At 36.7% G+C, this 19,283-nt stretch overlaps 1 protein-coding gene across 1 annotated transcript; it reads right to left on the minus strand.

Moving 5' to 3' along the window:
• Positions 1 to 331: 331 nt before the first annotated feature.
• Positions 332 to 4,112, minus strand: LOC149828085 (amine oxidase [copper-containing] alpha 2, peroxisomal-like). Its single transcript, XM_090018625.1, has 4 exons — positions 2,931 to 4,112; positions 2,731 to 2,844; positions 1,105 to 1,640; positions 332 to 610 (listed from the first exon to the last, which is right to left on the minus strand). Exons 1-4 carry the CDS (start codon positions 4,110 to 4,112, stop codon positions 412 to 414), a joined length of 2,031 nt encoding a protein of 676 aa, XP_089874751.1. The 3' UTR covers positions 332 to 411.
• Positions 4,113 to 19,283: the final 15,171 nt, after the last annotated feature.

The raw sequence follows: 19,283 nt of genomic DNA on the forward strand, positions 1-19,283 counted from the left end.
TATGGCAGTAGTTTTGTGTATTATTAAATATTTAAACTACTCTCTTTCACGAGGACTCTTCTTGTCTGCTTCATCGTCTTTAAATTTACTTGCATATACTGATGCTGATTGGGAAGGTGGTCCCAATAATAGGCACTCAACCACTGGTTTTTATGTATTCTTACGTAAATCCTTATCATTTAGGAATAATGATTTCATTATTCCAATTATAACATGTCCTCGATCATTCTAATGATTTTAAAAACATTATCTATTTATTTTTTGATAGAGAGAGCTGGGGTTAGGCAGGTGACGTGCACTAACTGCTCCTGCCAGACAAGCGGAGCCCCTGTTGGTAATTTTAACTACATTAATCTGAACCAAACACCAAATCACATAAACTAAACAAAATTTCCACTAAGCTTATGAGCATCAAGTGGATGAGCAGTTCAACACAAGACGCTTGGGAGGCTTGGTGTGGAGGAAGGGATTCCGCTCGAAGAAATTGGTAGGTCTGAGTTCAAAGCCACCAGATAGCGTGGCCATCACTGGGTAGTCTTCTTGGCAAGGGATGTGGTGGAAACCCACAGTGTACCACAAAACTATGTCCTTGTTCTCAATGTCCCTATCCCTGCAATTCCAAAAAGCCAATGTAGGTGTGTCAAAACAAAGAGAGGCCTTTAAAGTTGCACCGAAAAATATCCAAAAGACCAACTTACGAGTCTCTTTTCATCTCACAAAGACACAAGTAGACTGGTAAACTTGACATTGATTCGGCAAAAATTTAAAAAGTAGAGAAAATATATGGTAGTTCTGAATCATGATACTATAATACATAATAAGGTTAATATCACAGAAAACGTTTTCATCACATTAGTATTGTGAAAAAGTGACTTTTGAAAATATCACTATTTTTTTCCATGGGTATTGTATCACTTCGATAAAGTTGCCATATTAAAAAATATATGCATTACAAGTCCTAGGTTTGATTGGGATTTGGGATCAAACAGTATGCTACGCATTCACTTCCAGCCTTCCCTACCAAATCTCAAAAAGATAGCGCAGACCCCAAAATTTTCTATCTATTGATTTAAGACTCTAAGACTGCACTGCAAATTTTTTTACCTGGCACTCCATACTGAAAGGCCATCTTCTCCTCTGCTTTCATCAACATAGGTCCCAGTAGCCCATTGTTCGGACTTGTTATAGGCCGTTACCCAGATGGGGTGCTTACTGTAGGCGCCCTGGATTTGCGGGTAATCTTCATTCGATAGGAGGGATACGGTCGGCGCGCCCGCAAGTAGCCGGTAACCGATTTGGTTCCCGACCCTTGTCAACTTATTTGGATTCACCACTAGCAAATCAGCCGGCTCAGTTGCGCTTGGTGTCAGTCTTGCATCTGCCTCGGTTTTGGCTGTTTCTTTCACAGCAGTCCAGTAGCTCTTCCTTGGTGATGAGCTATCCTTCATCATCTTCATCTTGGCTTGGACAAAAGAGTTGTTGGCACCATCAATATCAAGGTCAAGGTAGAAGGTGATGAAGTGATCATGGTACACACCAATGGTGTTAGGTGCCAATATGGAACCATGGACAGGCTGGGTTATCTCTGCTTCATCAGTGTAGGAAGCGGCCTTCACTTCCAAGACCCCTGTTGCTCCCACCTAAAAAACAGTATGAACCAGTTATCAAGGTTTACAACAGGAGACAAAATGTAATATGTAAGAAGTAATAATTTCAGGTAATAAACTTTTTGGGGTTCTTAAAAAATCTAGAAAAGAAATCTATCAGTTGTATTAGATTATGAAGTATGTATTAGGTATGTCAAAATTGATATATGAGACGAATTTTCTATTTCCTAAAATAAATAAAAGAACTTAAACAGACGAAAATTTATGAGGAAATTAAGAGTCCAACTTTTCCTTTTCCTTAAAATAGGAAAGAATAGATAGAATCTCTCTCTCTCTCTCTCTCTCTCTCTCTCTCTCTCTCTCTCTCTCTCTCTCTCTCTCTCCAATCTACTAAAAAGATACTAAAGTGACATTATAGAGACAAATTTTCATGTCATTTTGAATTTTTTTATAAAGCAAACTTATATTGCACCAACTACCTTTGCATCAACAGGTATAATATAAAATGCTCTAAATTTGCAAATTTCTTCTTTAAATAGATTTCCTAAGAGTGATGAAGCTTAATGTATCAATATTGAAACCAGGTTTTAGCATTAAAATTACTTGATATAGAGTATGTTTATGTTGGATGAACCATGATGAATACGCCTAGTAGCTTCATTTTTTTCTTTTTTTACAAATGCAAATTTTTATGATGAGTTTTTTTTTTCCGTATTGCATCTACAGCTATCCTTGCCATATCCATCAAGTAATCTCTTGCAACTGCAAGTGAAAGGTTCCTAACACAAGGGGGTGCCAATGGTCACACCGTGAGTACAATCCCTAACCACAGCATAAAACGGTTAATAAGATTTACATCTTTCTAGCGGGTCTACTAGTTGTGTTCCTAGAATCTGAGCCTCCTTTCGACCAGAACCCAGCTTTGATATTTGTAGGTTAGACCTTGATCCAACCAGGTTACATTATATGTGAACTGGATGTGGTTCTGATCATATCGACCCACTTGTGCCATAATTGGGCATAGACTGTGTTAGAGAAATTTACAGTTATTGAGGAATTGTATGAAAAAAGAGAGAAAAGCTAAGAAAGATAAGATGCATGATTAGGTCACCAAATTAATTACCGCAACTTTGATGGATCCGGTCTGCTTGAATTCCCAATCCACAATGTAATCATAGTTTCCCACAGTCGAAACCATTCTTACCACTAGATTCACCTCTTGTCTGACCTCCCTGATCTGCAAAACCAAACCAGATTGGACCATCAAACCCAGTCAAACTATTTATGGTCTAGCTAGCAGAAACCGACCATCGAGGCACTCACCAACATGCGTGGGTCCGTGCTGTCATCACTGTGCCGCCACGATGCATCTCCGGCGTACCGCTCGAACATGCAGATCGCGTTCTTGACCTTAGTCGGAGTACCACCTCCACTGACTGGATTCACATCAAAGAAGACAGCATTCTCGGGGCAATCGGTCAAAGGCTCGAGCGATTGAATCAATTGACCGAGCCCAAACTGGCCAGCATCCATATAAGTCTTGAAGTACCAATCAACCGTAGGGTCCATATACGACACAAAGACCTCCGATACAAATCCCTTGTACAAGACCCGCCGGTATCTTTGCTTCTCTGAATCATAAATGGATGCGACCGAGATGACTAAGCCAGACCGATCATCAAACCCAATGTGGAACCTCCAATTAGCCCACTTTACCATGTGACCAGCGATCTCTAAACCTGGTCCCTCTGGCTGGACCAGGTTTATGGGTTTGGTCCCGGGTTGGAAAGGGGGCTTCAGCCTTGAGGCTTGGATTTCAGTACCTTCCGGGTTGGGCAATGGAACCCGCAACCGATCGGTATAGTCCACAACCTCCATTTTGTCCAAATTTACCAAGAGGGTGACTCCTTCAATTGGCATAAGATAGAAATTGTCAGTGCCATCACGGTAAAAACACTGGACCTTGATGGCCCTCTTTGTTTCCACCTTCTCTCCAAACCACCCCAAAGCGAAGGTATCACATTCAATCAAAGAGAGATTTAGGGTTCGAGCAGCAATGGAATGAACGAAAGGAGGGTAACTCAGTGGTAAAGTAGAAGCTTTGGACAACTCATCTGGGGTAAAACTGGGGTACCCGTTACCATGAAAGGGGTAGCCATATACAATAGAATGAGATGACAAATCCACCAGGATTTCATATACTTGAGATGAAGAGGTGGCTATCACCTTTGCTCTCCTTTTTGGTGAAGAAGATAAAGTGGATGGTTTCCATAATGACCACAAGTGAAGGGTGCTTTTGTCTGGGTCTTCTAGACCCATGTAGTTGAATTGAAGGGTTGCATTGTATGGAGAGAAGAGCTTGGAGTTGAGGATTATGTCCCTAACTTGGATGATTTCTGAAGCTGTTAGTGGGTCTAGAGGGTGTGCCCCAGGAGAAAGGATGGCTGAATCTACGGTGGTGAGGATGATTGCAAGGAAGAAGAGAGAAAGGAATGGTGAAGCCATCTCTCTTTACCTCTCTCTTTTGTTCTCTTTGGCATGAGAGCGTTGATGATAAGAAGATATATATAATAGAGAGAGAGAGAGAGAGAGGAGGAGAGCCTTTAGATCAAGGAAGAGAGGAAGATAACTTTTATGGAGAAGGAAAAAAAAAGAAGATGACGACGAAAAGTTCAAACAGAAAAGAAAGAGCGTGACTTTCTGGACGAAGAATATTTTGTCCTTTTTTTGAATTCCCGTTTCTCTTTTTTCAAATGAAGGACATTTTTATCATTTTCTGAAACCATCATGAAAAGGTACTTAAGTTTTTGCAACCGCACCTTGATGCTGAGAAACATAAAGATACAAGCTCCATGTGATTAGATAAGTAGCGCTTATTGAGAACCCCCAAACACGAGATGTAACCAACTGAGGACACACACCACCGTCTCTTGGCTGTGGCATGGAAAATGCTCTAATATCGTAGCTGCCACAGGATGCCGTGATCAACAACCACCATCCCATCGCAGCCACCAACCAATGAGGATGTTGCCAGTACTTTTATGATAAGCTTTTTTTTTTAAAAAAAAAAGAAAAGAAAAGAAAAAAATCACATCATGATTTTGCAGATAACTGGATCTTCTCTCGTCTTGTTAAAAATAATCGTATCGTATCTTATAGTATCGTATGGCACCTAATGTTTCTATGAAATTGGGAAAAATATTAGCCTACCTTATTTGAATACCTTTTGATTTAAGCAGCCTTTTGGGATACAAGCTCCATGGAAAAATGTTCCTCGAAAGACTCGTTACGTTCGTCTTTTTTTTGTGGAAACTTGGCCGCCAACGCCAACACACATGTATGTCCCATGTACTGATACGAGTCCGGTGGGGGGCATACAGTAAAATTGAGCGGATAAGCTTCAACAATGCAGGTCCAATAAACCGATCAAACAAAAAATTGACATGTTGAAGCTGGACCCCACCAAATCAATTTACTCGTAAAAATGTTTTCATGTTACCCCATGATTGGAAACAATGTTGTCAGCATCGGACCTGTATGGTTTGGCCAACGATTCACGTGATACCGATTCTCAAGTGAATCGTTCTGAATCCACTAAAAAATAATAATAAAAAAATATTACGTATCAATTACAAATTCACACGTGTTAAAGTCATTAAAATAATATTAAAATTATAAAAAATAAATAAATTTAATTAAGCTAATTTTTATATTTATTAAATAATAGCTGATTCAGGTCAATAAATGTATCGATTTTTTGAGGATACGATCTGATACAATAAGTATCTGTTGGTTCAGGCCGATACGCACTGATACTGACAACAGTGATTGGAAGGTGATTGGAAGTGCCAAAAGTTATCTTAAAAATAAAAAAGATAAAAGATAAAATTCAAATCTAAATCAATATCGAACTAAGGTTCGATGCAGAACAGATTATGTTGAACTTGGTAATCTAAATATCCAACATATATATAGAGAGAGAAAAATGCGTAGCTACTTGATGAATAGGTGTTTAACCCATGCTTAATCACGTTTGATCGTCCATTGCACGTGCGTGATGAACCGACAGCATAAAAAAATAATAAAAAATGCTTAAAAAACTGACTTTTTTGCTCCAAATAAGGCTTTAACGGCGCTTTTGGTCTCAGTTCCGCTGGGACCTTTTATATATATATATATATATATATATATAAAGAGAGAGAGAGAGTGGTATCCGCTTAATTCATTTGTGCTTAATTAAAACGCACGTGCGCTGAGCATCCATCACGAGAACGTTGGACACTCAAACATTTTTTTTTTAAAAAAGGCTTTTGGCAGCACTTTTGAAGCACCACTAAAAATACCTTTTTTTTAATTTAAACAGGGCGGGAATGGCTTGAGCCTTTTAGAGCAGAACAGGGACCTTTCGCCACTAAAAGCTTTTTTTTGCAAAAAAAAAACATTGAAACATTGAACCTCAGTGCGTGCATTTTCGTTAAGCATGATTGGATCAAGCAACTTTCACTCTTATTATATATACAAATTTCTTGAAAACTCACGCAGACAATAATCTCTTGCTTTTTCTTATTCTCCACTTTGATATCCATTTCTTCTTCTCATGGAACTTGTGACATTTTGAAATTTGATAATTCTAAAATCACTACAAGAAACATATTATTTAAAGACAAAAATTTAGGACGGAAATAATCTGTCGCAAAGTTGCGACGGAAATAATTCATCGCAACGTTGCGACGGATTAGCGAGAAAAAACTATCCGTCCCTAAAATTGGAATTAGTTCCAAAATTTGCAACAGAAAAATTTCATCATAAACGTTGTCACAAATTTGCGATGGACAAATTCTGTCTCACACTCCATCACAATTTCACGACGGATGAGCGACACCATTTTTCCGTCGCTACTCCATCGTAAATTTGCGACAAAAAATTTTTGTCGCTAAATATCTCGTAAAATTCTAATATGAACCCCTTTCTTTTCCTCTTCTATTTTATTCTGTCGCTCGTCGCCCGTCACCCGTCGTCCGCTGCCTGTCGGCCATCGCCCGCCGCCCGCCGCCCATCACCCTCTCCTTCACCTCCTTCCCTTACTCCATCTCTCGTTGTCGTGTGCCGCCGACACCGACCCCCGAGCACTGATGTCGTCGTGTACCGTGTGCCGCCGCTGCAGACCCCCGAGCACCGCCGCAACCATGTGCTGTGTGTGTCGATGACCCGACAACCCCCAAACAACCCGACTCGTTGACAACGCCTCATGGTGCGACAGGGTCCAGACACGATGGGGCTCTCACCCTCTCCAGTGCCCCCTTCCAGGGGACTTGGGTCTAGTCCATCAGTGAAGATGCTTCTACAGACTACAATTCGATAGGCAAAGCCTATCGATTCTCAAGTTGGGCTATTACCGGTTTGCTCGCCGTTACTAAGGGAATCCTTGTAAGTTTCTTTTCCTTCGCTTATTGATATGCTTAAACTCAGCGGGTGGCCTCACCTGACCTGGGGTCGCTAAGCTGAGACAAGAAATCACCTTTAGAGTTCCAACAAACTTTTGACGTTTCATGCGAGCTGCGGCAATCCACCGCACACAGAGTGCACGACTATGATAATCCACCGCTTGCCTCACCGCATCGTAACGTGAGCCAACATTTCAGCCGACGACACATCCATAACAAAGGCACCACAGACCAATCCTTCGTTTGTATATTTGTGTTTTACAGGTGCGTAGTTAAGCTAATTGTGCGATGCTTAGTGCTAAGCATCGCATGCGGCTAAAAATATCATGCAAAAAGAAATAAAAAAAATGCAAAGGCAAAAGCATGCAAATTGAGTAAATACCCGAGGTGAGTAAGTGATGCAAGCACATCACAGGTTATTTAATTTCTTGGATGCAATACTTTTTGTTTACACACACACTTAGTTGTGGATATCTAGGACTGTTTTGCTGAAGTTCAGAGATCATACTTAACATGATTTGAATGTATATATGAAAATAAAAGTGCTTTTATTTTTGAAGTTCAGATTTCATGCTAGTCATAGTAGTAGTTAATAGAATATTAGAGTGTGTTTGTTGTAGGTACATGTTTGACATTGTTGTGGTATGAATGAGTGATTATATTGCTATGTTTGATGTGATTGTACACTACAAGAAAAATGTGGATTAGAGACGGACGTTATCCGACGCTAACGTATTTAACGATGGATTGACGATGGCTTAGCTATGGATAGCGTCCATCGCATAATCCCGGTCGCTAAATAGCGACAAAATTGATCTGTCGCTAATCCGTGCCTATTTAGCGACGGATTACATCTCTCGCTAAATAAGCACAGATTCGATTTTACGATGAAATGTAATTCGTCGCTAATTTATCGCTAATTTAGCGACGGATTACATTCTATCGCAAAATAAAATATTAGCGACGAATAATATCCATCGTTAATCCGTCGCAAAATTTAAAAAAAAAAAACCCTTGGTCGGGTATGATCCATAAGAAACCGGGTCTCAAACATAAGGCCAAGAAAAATTTTGGTCCGTGGGGCGCTGTCGGGGGGAACCCCCAGACCCTCCTAAATAGTGTAATCCAATCAGCAAAAGAGCAAGAGCCTCCCAAAGATTAAGATAAAACCACCATCATGATCAAAGGAAGAATACAACATCCTTGACTGCAACAAAAAGTAATCATTCAATAATAACTCTTTCAAGAATATCAAGACCACTTGAGCAACTTATGATGTGAAGATACTATTTTCCAGAAAAACAAGACAGACAACTCCAACCTTTTATAAGAGACATTTAACCATATTGTCAGAAACAATGAGCATACCTATTTTTATGGATAACATGCATATCCTTAACTTTTTGATAAAAAATAATTTGTAAAGAAAAGCTGAAATGTTGAATACACTTTTCACATACAAACAGACAGAAAATGACCACGTGAGAACTCAATAAATCCACACAAACTGAACCATTCTTCAGTCGTGATAAACATCAAGAGGGAGTGCAAGCAACACAACAGTGTATGTACGTCACTGAAGCCCATCTAACATTAACATCATAATTGTGTCTAAGCAACACAACAGTTGCAAATGTAAACAATGTTCTTGGAATGATAGTTAGCTAAAAGAAGCCTCACATTTTGATATTCATTTTTAAAAAGTTCCGAAAGATATGAAGTGCCACATATTTGGTAAGGATGCCGGACATTGTAAGGACACACACATCACCTTCATGCCACCAATTGCAGAGCCAATCAGAACACCACATTTCTCAGCATCCAGATTTTTCATGAGCTCTTCTGTCATCTCTCCATCAATCAATGCTTTCTTCCCCGCAATGAGCATGTAAAGCATAAATTTGTCCATGCGTTTAGAGAGTTTTGGTGCAACCCATCCATCTCTTGAAAACGATTTGATTTCCCCTGCAATCCGCTGCATAACTTTCTAATAAGTAGCCAGGGTAAGAGATTCTCTAATGTAAAGCTGTGACAAAATTTATCATCAAATATTTGGATACAAAGGACAGTCTAGACAAGCGACTTTAGTCAATACCGAACGAGACTAACAAGACCTAAAATGCATCGAGATGACAAAGTAACTTACTGTTGAAAATTCTGAACAATCAAATGATTCATTTTCACTTATTCCACTGACACCATCAAGAAGGTTGCTTAACAGCCTTCTTCTGTATATACTAACATACAACTATGAAAAATTAAGGACAAATTTTATAAAAAAAATTAATAGTTCTAACAAGGTTTATCACCATTTACAGTCAATTAGAGCAAGATTACAAATTGAAGTAACCACAGCCAACTAGTACGAGATGAAACCTAATGGGAAAAGAACTGCACAACTAGCTCATCCAATTTTAAAAAAAAGATATTTTTTGCAACCCAGAATCATCAAACATTATTTTGGTAAAGCATAACAACACGTTTAACCAGGACAAAAAGCAGAGATGCAATCAATCTAAAGCTAAAAACTAAGCGAGCTTAGCAATAGCCACATAAAAAGAAAAACAAGCATAATAAAATGGACAATAATAAAAAGAAAACTGATTAATGCCTACCATATTAAATCTATGTCATGCCCTGGACAAGACAAAAACAAACAGAAAAAGGAAGACGGTAGTCCCAAATCATCAAGCACTGTGTCAAGAAGGAACACCACGCTTTTAACAAGAATAGAAGAAAAATGAAATCGCTGCGCACCCCAGAAATTGAAACTACTGCATCATAAGCAACATATAGAAATATATGCGGAGCAAACTAAAATCTCAATCATCTAAAAATAATTAAGGCAAAGGCACCATCAATCCCCACTGCTCCAAATCTACATCGTCTCCTAACCAAATCAACATCAAGAAACCAAAAGCAGTAAATTCAAAAAAAAAAATCCCCCATCCAACTAGATGAAAGTCATGGTCAATATAAAAAAAAGGTAAATGAAAACCCATAAAGCACATACCAGCAGCAATGTTATTTGGTCTCTTCTTGGGTCCTTTGGACCCAAATAGAGAGAGAGCACTCTCTCCAAATAAGGGGGATCCCTTTGAGCTGTAGTACTCTTGGCAAGGCTCGAATGCCAAGCAGGAACTCAGCCCATGGAGGCCTGAGGCCAAGCTTGTCTTGAGGAGTGAGGAGGGATTGAGCCCACCGAAGAATCCAGAATGCCATGAGAAGTCGTCCATGAAAGAGCCAGTCGACGGGGCGACAAAGTCATCATGGCCAGCGACAGACGAGGAGGAGGAGCCACCCATTGTGCTGTCGAAAAGACGTCGCCTTTTGAAGCCGGAGGTGGTGGTGCCACCACCCGCCGCTCCAGCGGAGCCCTTGCACACAGAGAGAGACGTGCCCGTCGATGCATTTGGTGCGGAGGCTGCGAGGAGAAAGGAGGGGGGAGGAGGGAAGAGGGAGAGATCATGCCCTAGATGGGGCATTTTATATCGCAAATTAACGACGGACAATTTTTGTCGTGAAATCTGTCGCTAATTTGCGACAGATCATTTCAGTCGCAAAATCCGAAGCTAATTTGCGGCAGATTGGCAAAAAAAAATCACCGCTAATCTGTGCCTATTCTGCGACAGATTTTGGGACGAAAATTTTTCGTCGCTAATCCGTCGCTAATTAGCGACAAAAAAAATCTGTCGCGAATTTCAATTTTGGCGACAACTAGTTTCTCTAGCTAATCCGTTGCAAATTTGTGACAGAAAAAATCTGTCGCAAATTTTCGTCGCTAATTAACGTTTTTCTTGTAGTGTGTATCTATGCTTGCATGAAGTTATTTTCAATTTGATTATGCCTTCCATGTGAAATTGTATCATGAAAACATGCTTCAAATGAATGTATCGTGTTGATGAATGTGATTTTATCATTCTAAATATTCTTGTGATGAGTGTAAATATGATGTGATGGTTTTGCACATGAAAATATTAAGTTATCAATGCATGCATCGTAGTTCTTGTGATTGAATGACATTATATATATATATATATATATATATATATATATATATATATATATATATATATATATATCAAATTATTACATTCACCATCAATGCATGATAAATTAGATATTTTCTTCATCATAGCATTCTTATGATTCTCTTTTAACTAGTTATGATAATATTTATAACATCATAAAATAAAATGACTGCAAACTGTGAATGAATGTATCGTAGGATAGTTGACAATGAGGTATCGCTTGAATATATGAATGATAGTTGACAATCCAGTGTCAGTACAGTGGATCCCACTAATCGGATCAGGTGCCCCTACACGATGTGTAAGAACAATCAATTTGTAGAACCTCATGGCGTTAGACATCACCTATACAAGAAGAGTGAAATTCCACTAGAGGGGGGGTGAATAGTGAAATACGATAAAGATCGATAAAATAAAATAATCATGCAATAAAGCACAACACATAAAACACAGAATTTATACTGGTTCGGTCAATACCCAGACCTACATCCAGTCCCCAAGCAAACCACTTGAGCTTTCCACTATAACATCCGAGTCACCGGATAAATAGTACAACACCCTCTTCCTCAGAGGTCTTTTTCTCTCAACAGAGAATGGGCACACCCTCTTCCACAGAGGTCTTCTTCTCTCAACAGAGAAGGACAACACCCTCTTTCTCAGAGGTCTACTTCTTTCAACAAAGAAGGAATACAGTGAATAACAGAAAGTTACAATACTTCCTATAGAACCTTCAGAATAATATGAATGCACGAATGAAGGATTCTCAGAATGTTCTGTTTGTCACTCAGAAGATACTCTTTGTCAAAGAGCTATACTTGACTTTTTCTCTTTTCTTTCTTTTCTTTTTCATGGCTCTCTTTTCAGATAATGAATAGATTTTTTCTCGTTGTAAGCTCACACATCTATTCCATTCTTCTGTTTGAATAGTTTATTTGAGTGTGTTTATATAGCTTTAAAAAAGTAGTCGTTACTTTTTGAAATCGTAGCCTTTTTGAAATGTGAAATGTTATGTCATTTCGAAAACATCTTTTAGAGAAGTTCGAAAATGCCTTTTTCCATAAAAGTAAAATATAGGGTACACTTAGTCGTTGTAATATTTTAGGTAATACATATTTTATGTAAAAAGTCTATTTCTTACAATAGTACATTGAACGTTGGATTTGTAGTTTTGTCTTTATTCTAATTAATGATTTGAGGTACATAAGTACTTCTTTACCTTAAATGATTGTAAGTACAATGAGTGCTTTGAGATATTTATTTGTACATAGTCATGTCAAGTGTTTTCTTTATGTTGTATTTTTCAAAGTCTTCAGAGAGAATGAGGACTACAAGAAAGTCGACATTCTTGAGAAGGATATTAACAAGGATTTCTTACAGGAGGTATTTAATGCTTGTACAAAGAGAATGATGACTTCAAGTAAGTCGACATTCTAAGGTTTTGTAAAACAGGTAACTAGAGTCTTTATCAAAATATTTTATATTTGTTTTCTTTGTATAGTCGATTTTCATGTTTTGTCTTTTACCTATATTTTAAAATTATTTCTTTAAATGAGATAACTAGAGTCTTTTCAAAACATATTATATTTATTTTCTTTATGTAGCCGATTTCATGTTTTGTCTTTTTCCATATTTAAAAAAATATTTCTTTAAAGAGGGTAATTAGAGTCTTTTCAAAAACATATTATATTTGTTTTCTTTATGTAGCCGATTTCATGTTTTGTCTTTTTCCTACATTTCTTTTCATGTTGTCTTGTATATGATGTAAGGTACAATTATTACTTTTTGAAATCATGTCAAAAATACCTTTTTCATAAATGGTTGTAAGGAGGTACAATTATTAGTTTTCAAAAAGGAGCTTTTTGAAACTATCGTATACTTTTATGATATAGTTTTTATGAATGAGTATGTAATATGCAATATGCATGTTCCTGAAGGTTCTGTTACATATGACTCTAAAGAAGAAAAAAAGTCTTCATCTTGAGGTAGCCGATCTCTTCATTTGAACTTTAGGAATGCATGGCTTATCAAGCTTTTTCTTCAAGGAGTATGATTGCACTAGTTGTACTTGAACAAGGAGTCTCCATCCTTTTTGGGTGAGATATCCTTGCATCAAATACTCGTTAGTTTTATGGCAAAACATATTCAGTCATAATATAACATTTTTCAAGAGGACATATTATCATATCATATAAAATCAAATACGACAGTGTATCATATTATGTGACATCAAAACAGAGTTTCTCAACATTCTCCCCCTTTTTTATGATGACAAAATATGCTCCCCCTGTCAAAAAGACATTATGCATAGAAATAATAATATGATAAAATATTTGAAAAATGTTTAAAGAGAGTATTTCTCCAATAATGGAGACAGGTTTTCTCCCCCTTTGTCATGGACAAAAAGGAAGGGATCAGAGGAAGAGAGTTATTACAGACCAATAATAAATATTACAGTCCAAAAGTAATTAAAAGTTATTACAGACTAAAAAAGTTTATGTGGAGCCGGAGGAAGGGTGAAACTTTTGGAGTAGTGCATCTTGGCCGAGTTGTAGTGAAGCTTGATTCTTCAGAAGGAGATCCTGGGTGTTCTGAATATTGACAATAGCTGTGAAGATGTCAAGGTCAGAATTTGCTGCTCGATCTGCTTCTTGAGGGTCTTCGTCGTCAGAGTTTAGAGAAGAGGACTCTTCTTCATGAAGAGAGGAGTCATCAATAATATTGTTTGAGTAGTAGACGACATCGGTGGCAAGAGGAATCTGGAAGAATTCAAGAATGAGTGAGATGAAGTATCCGAAGGGAAGAGACTTAAAAGAACGAAAGTTGATCATGTTGTGGAAGATGACACTGGACCAGTTAATAGGAAAGGCAGAGAAGATGGCATAAAGAAGACGGGAGACTTCATTTGCAATAAATCCCCTGGAGGGCGATTTGGGGACGATATTGGAGGAAAGAATTTTGGACATCAACCGAGCATGAGGTTTGAGATTGCTCTCATGCCATGGGAAGTGAGTGGAGCGAGTGGAGAGGAGGATTTTCTGAAACACAGAATGGTCGAGAGGAACAACGTTGGGAAGTTCAATACCGTAAGAAGAAATATTCAAAATATTTCCTAACTGAGATATGTCAAAGGAGAAAATTTTTCCATGTACCATGGAAGTGATAGACGAGTGATCATGGTCGATAGAAAGGTTGGTGTAGAAAACTTTGATAAGGTGAGGATAGATGGGCATTTGTTTTGGAGAAGCTAGAAAAAGAATAAGTTCAGAAAGAGAAGTTTGTAAGTCAAATGCTGGAAGGGCTTCAAGGTGAATCAAGCTGCCTGGTAGGATGGTCAAAGATTTGATGGAGTGATAAGTGTGAACGAGATCAGGAAATCTCAATTCAGAAGCTTGGAGTAAGTCGGATGTGCCAGAGAATGCCATTGCAAGAGCAAAAGGAAAACGAGCAAGAGAGAAGATCATGAAACGAGTAAGGATTTGTAAGAGAATAGAGAAAATGGTGGGAATGAGATATGAATCAATCTAATAAATAGACGAAGAGAAATAATGGTGATAAGAAATGAATGATATTGGAAGTGAAAGAGTTTTGGATTTTAGTTTGAATAAGGAAATTCGTGAGTTGTAAGTTAAGGGGCTTGTGAATGATAAATCAAATCAATGGTGGAAGATAGTGTATTATATTGGTGTGTATTTTAAGAAGGACATAGATTTGAACAAATTTGTATATATATATATATATATGAATTTTACTATGGGTGAGTTTATCGACTAGTGAGACAAATCAATAATAGAGTATGGGGTGTCATGTTTTGAACTTGAGAGAGTGAATAATTCAAAAAGTTTAAAGGAATAGTTATAGAGTGAAGAAAATAATGGCCTAATAAAACAAGCAACTTTTTCTACATGATTTTACTTTATGTGGAAGTATTCCTAATTCGTGAATGGAGAGTTTAGAATAGGACAATCCATGGGGTATGAGTGAGAGACAATAATAATTTTTATTTATATATATTGATAAGCGTGAAAGGAGAGTGAATAGACATAAAAAGATGATACGGATATGTAGAAAAATGAGAAAGGTTATAAAGGACAACAATCACTTGATTTAGATATGACATAAAGTAGAGTTAGATTAGCCAATAGATAAAGTTTTGCTTGAAGACAAGACTTTTATGAATCTCGATTTAAGAGAGATATAAAATATATGAGAGAGTCATGGTCACGGATGGAAAGTCACTTCATATGAGATAAGGAGAGAAAGAGGAAATAAAAAGGGTGGTACTAATAGTACTAGAAACAATAGAGGACAAGTTGTCGAGAAAGGAGTTTATTTCATAAAGGATGTGACAGGATGATAATAGATTATACTTAAGCTATGAAATAACCGATGATATAGTAAAAATTTACGTGAAATATAACCACTTAAAAGATGATACAGAAAAAATAATCACTTTGAATTTTTCATAAGAGGGTTTAAGATTTTAGAGAAGTATATTGATAAGAGGTCATGAAAGGGAATATATCACATGAATATAATTAATTAAGAATAATAATTAAAGTTATGAGGAATCATGTTTGGAGGTCGGCTAGCTTATCGTATGAGAGGTTGTCACAAAAAGACAAAAGAAAAAAGGTGTAATGAAATGAGTGATGTGATCCAAGTCATGATAGCCTTTTACTTAAAGTAAATGGTTCTTATGGATATACGTAAAAGGAGATAGGACAAGAAGTCATTATGAGAGTGTACTTGAAAGATGACAAGTTGAAAGACATAAAGAATGTGTCATGATGAATGTGTTTCTATGAGTATTGAGAGTATACGAAAATATGAAAACATAGTTTGACTTTGAATAGTAAAACAAACACAAAAAAATCGATAAGAAAAAAACCTTTTAAAATAAGATTTTATCAAAAGCAATAATCTTAATAAGTGTGATTAATTTATAAGTCACTTAGTTTGCATATTCCTAGTTCTCTTCTAATTCGTGTAAAGTCTTCATGTTTCAGTGGTTTAGTGAAAATGTCTGCTAACTGTTGATTAGTGGGTATGAATTCCAGTTTAATTATTTTGTTTAAGACTTGTTCTCTAAAAAAGTGGTGTCTTATTTGAATGTGCTTAGTTCGTGAGTGTAGGATAGGATTTTTAGACAAGTTTATAGCACTAGTATTATCACAGAAGATGGTTGTATTTTCAAAATTTAAACCAAAATCTTTTAAGGTTTGTTTCATCCAGATAACTTGTGTACAGGCTAGGCTAGCAGCTATATATTCGGCTTCAGTAGTTGATAAAGATACACAGTTTTGTTTCTTACTGAACCATGATACAAGTGAGTGCCCTAGCATATGACATGTTCCACTTGTGCTTTTTCTATCAGATTTACTTCCAGCAAAGTCAGCATCGCTGTATGAGATTAGATCAAATGTAGAGGATTTTGAATAGAATAATCCAAAATCAACTGTGTCTTTTAAATATCTCATTATTCTTTTTACAACTTTAAGATGTGATTCTTTTGGATTTGACTGAAATCTAGCACACAAGCAAACACTGAACATAATATCTGGACGGCTATCAGTTAAATATAGAAGTGATCCTATCATACCTCGGTATACCTTTGTATCAACAGACTTACCATCTTCATCTTTGTCCAGAACAGTAGTAGTGCTCATAGGAGTAGATTTTGAAGCAGTTGAGTTCATGTTGAACATCTTCAGAAGTTCACGAGCATACTTAGATTGATTGATGAAAACTCCATCCTTGGTTTGCTTAATATGCAGTCCAAGAAAGTAGGTGAGTTCTCCCATCATACTCATTTCAAATTCTTTCTGCATGGACTTAGAAAATTCTTCACAAAGAGTGTTGTTAGAAGATCCAAAGATGATATCGTCTACATATATTTGAACAATTAGGGTATGATTATTCGCTATTTTAACAAATAATGTAGAGTCTGCTTTGCCTACAAAAAAAACAGTTTTTAACAGAAAGGTTTTAAGTCTATCATACCAAGCACGAGGTGCTTGTTTTAAACCATACAAAGCACGTTTGAGTTTAAAAACATGATCTGGATATAGTTCATTTTCAAATCTTGGAGGTTGTTTTACATAAACTTCTTCATTTATAAATCCATTTAGAAATGCACTTTTGACATCCATTTGATATAATTTGAAATCCATATAGCTTGCATATGCTAAAAACATTCTAATAGATTCAAGTCTAGCAACAGGAGCAAATGTTTCATCAAAATCAATACCTTCCTCCTGGTTGTATCCTTGAGCTACTAGTCTTGCCTTGTTTCTTATAACATTACCTGTTTCATCTAGCTTGTTTCTGAAGATCCATCTTTTCCCAGTGATCGGATGATTCTTTGGTCTAGGTACAAGATCTAAAACTTCATTCCTTTGGAATTGATTCAGTTCTTCAGTCATGGCTAGCATCCAAAACTCATCGATGATGGCTTCATCAATCTTCTTTGGTTCAAGTTGAGAAATGAATGTCATATTTGCAATTCGTTCTAACTGAGCTCTAGTCTGAACCCCCTTTGTCAGTTCTCCCAAAATCTGCTTTTGAGGATGATCTTTGATATCGACAAATGTTCTTTGATGATCATCTTCATTAGACTTAGTTGTGTTATCTAAAAATAAATCTGTACTTTCAACATCATCATCGTTAGTTTGCTTATGAACAGATTAATCAATAGATTCACAGAAACTAACGTGCATAGATTCTTCAATAGACTTAGAATGCTTATTGAAAACCCTGTATGCTTTACTATGACTTGAATATCCTAAAAATATGCCTTCAATAGATTTAGCATCAAATTTATCTAGGCTATCTTTTGTGTTTAGGATAAAGCATTTACAACCAAAGACTTTGAAATAGTCTATTCTTGGAGTTCTGTCATAGAATAGTTCATATGGAGTTTTATTTAATAAGGGTCTAATGAGAACTCCATTTGTTATGTAGCATGCAGTATTAACAGCTTCTGCCCAAAAAGATTTAGCAAGATTATTGTGTTGGAGCATAGTTCTAGCAGATTCCTGAAGGGTTCTATTCTTTCTTTCTACTACACCATTTTGAGGTGCAGCTCTAGGAAAGGCAAAGTTATGAGAAATACCATGCAAGTTACAAAAATTTTCAAAAAGTTCATTTTCAAATTCTCCTCCATGGTCACTACGAATTTTAACAATAGAACAAGATTTTTCATTTTGTAATTTTTCACATAAAATTTCAAATTGACAAAACGTATCACTTTTGTTTTTCAAAAATATTACCCAAGTAAATCTTGAGTAATCATCTACAATGACAAAAACGTATTTATTGTGATTATGACTAGCTACCCTAGAAGGACCAAAAAGATCCAGGTGGAGAAGCTCTAGAGGTCTTTTGCTAGAAATGATATTTTTTGATTTAAAAGATGATTTGGACAGTTTTCCTAATTGACATGCATCACAAAAATAATCCTTTTTAAAAGATATTTTGGGTAACTCACGTACTAACTTATTTTTAGCTAATTTAGACATGTACTTAGAATTTACATGACCCATTCTCATGTGCCATAAATGTTGAGAGTCATTATTAGCTATAAGGCAATGTTCTGTGATGTTTTCTAGGTATAGTTCATATATATTATTCTTTCTTATACCTTTTAGGATGATGTTTTCGTTGGTGTCTGCTATGAGGCATGCATCATGATTAAAGCTAACATTATAACCTGTGTCACACATTTGACTGATACTTAGTAGGTTATGTTTTAAGCCTTTAACAAGGAGAACGTCTTTGATAAGAGGTCTATCTATGTTACCAATATTACCAATGCCAATTATCAAACCTTTGTTGTTATCTCCAAAGGTGACGGTTCCTCCTTCTTTATGATGAAGAACAGCAAAAAGGTCTGGATGTCCTGTCATGTGTTTTGAACATCCACTGTCTAGAATCCATCTGTTCTTCTTATATGGAGCCTGCAAATCATCAAGTAAAATTTCTTTTTGGTACCCAATCGGGTCCCTTTTTGTTAGACCTTGGAACCCATATCCATTTGGATTTGGGTTTGTCTACAACCTTAGAGGAGTTAAAAGAATTATAATACTCCTTATTTGGTTCAGACGAACTTTTCACAAACGTGGTCTTTTGATTCATACAAGAAGACTTGTTGAAATGAGAGTAGCCAATACCATTCTTGTAGAAAGAGACTTTCTGAGAGGATA

The sequence above is a fragment of the Nuphar pumila genome, chromosome 10 (assembly GCF_984573655.1).
Source record: "Nuphar pumila chromosome 10, dmNupPumi1.hap1.1, whole genome shotgun sequence".
NCBI lineage: Eukaryota > Viridiplantae > Streptophyta > Magnoliopsida > Nymphaeales > Nymphaeaceae > Nuphar > Nuphar pumila.

Excerpts from the sequence above, each read along its gene's own strand:
- LOC149828085 (XM_090018625.1), bottom strand. The coding sequence starts at position 4,112 with ATGGCTTCACCATTCCTTTCTCTCTTCTTCCTTGCAATCATCCTCACC. Across the intron at positions 2,845-2,930 it reads GCACGGACCCACGCATGTTG|ATCAGGGAGGTCAGACAAGA; the intron begins GTGAGTGCCTCG and ends TTGGTTTTGCAG. Across the intron at positions 611-1,104 it reads CTTTCAGTATGGAGTGCCAG|GGATAGGGACATTGAGAACA; the intron begins GTAAAAAAATTT and ends TTGGAATTGCAG.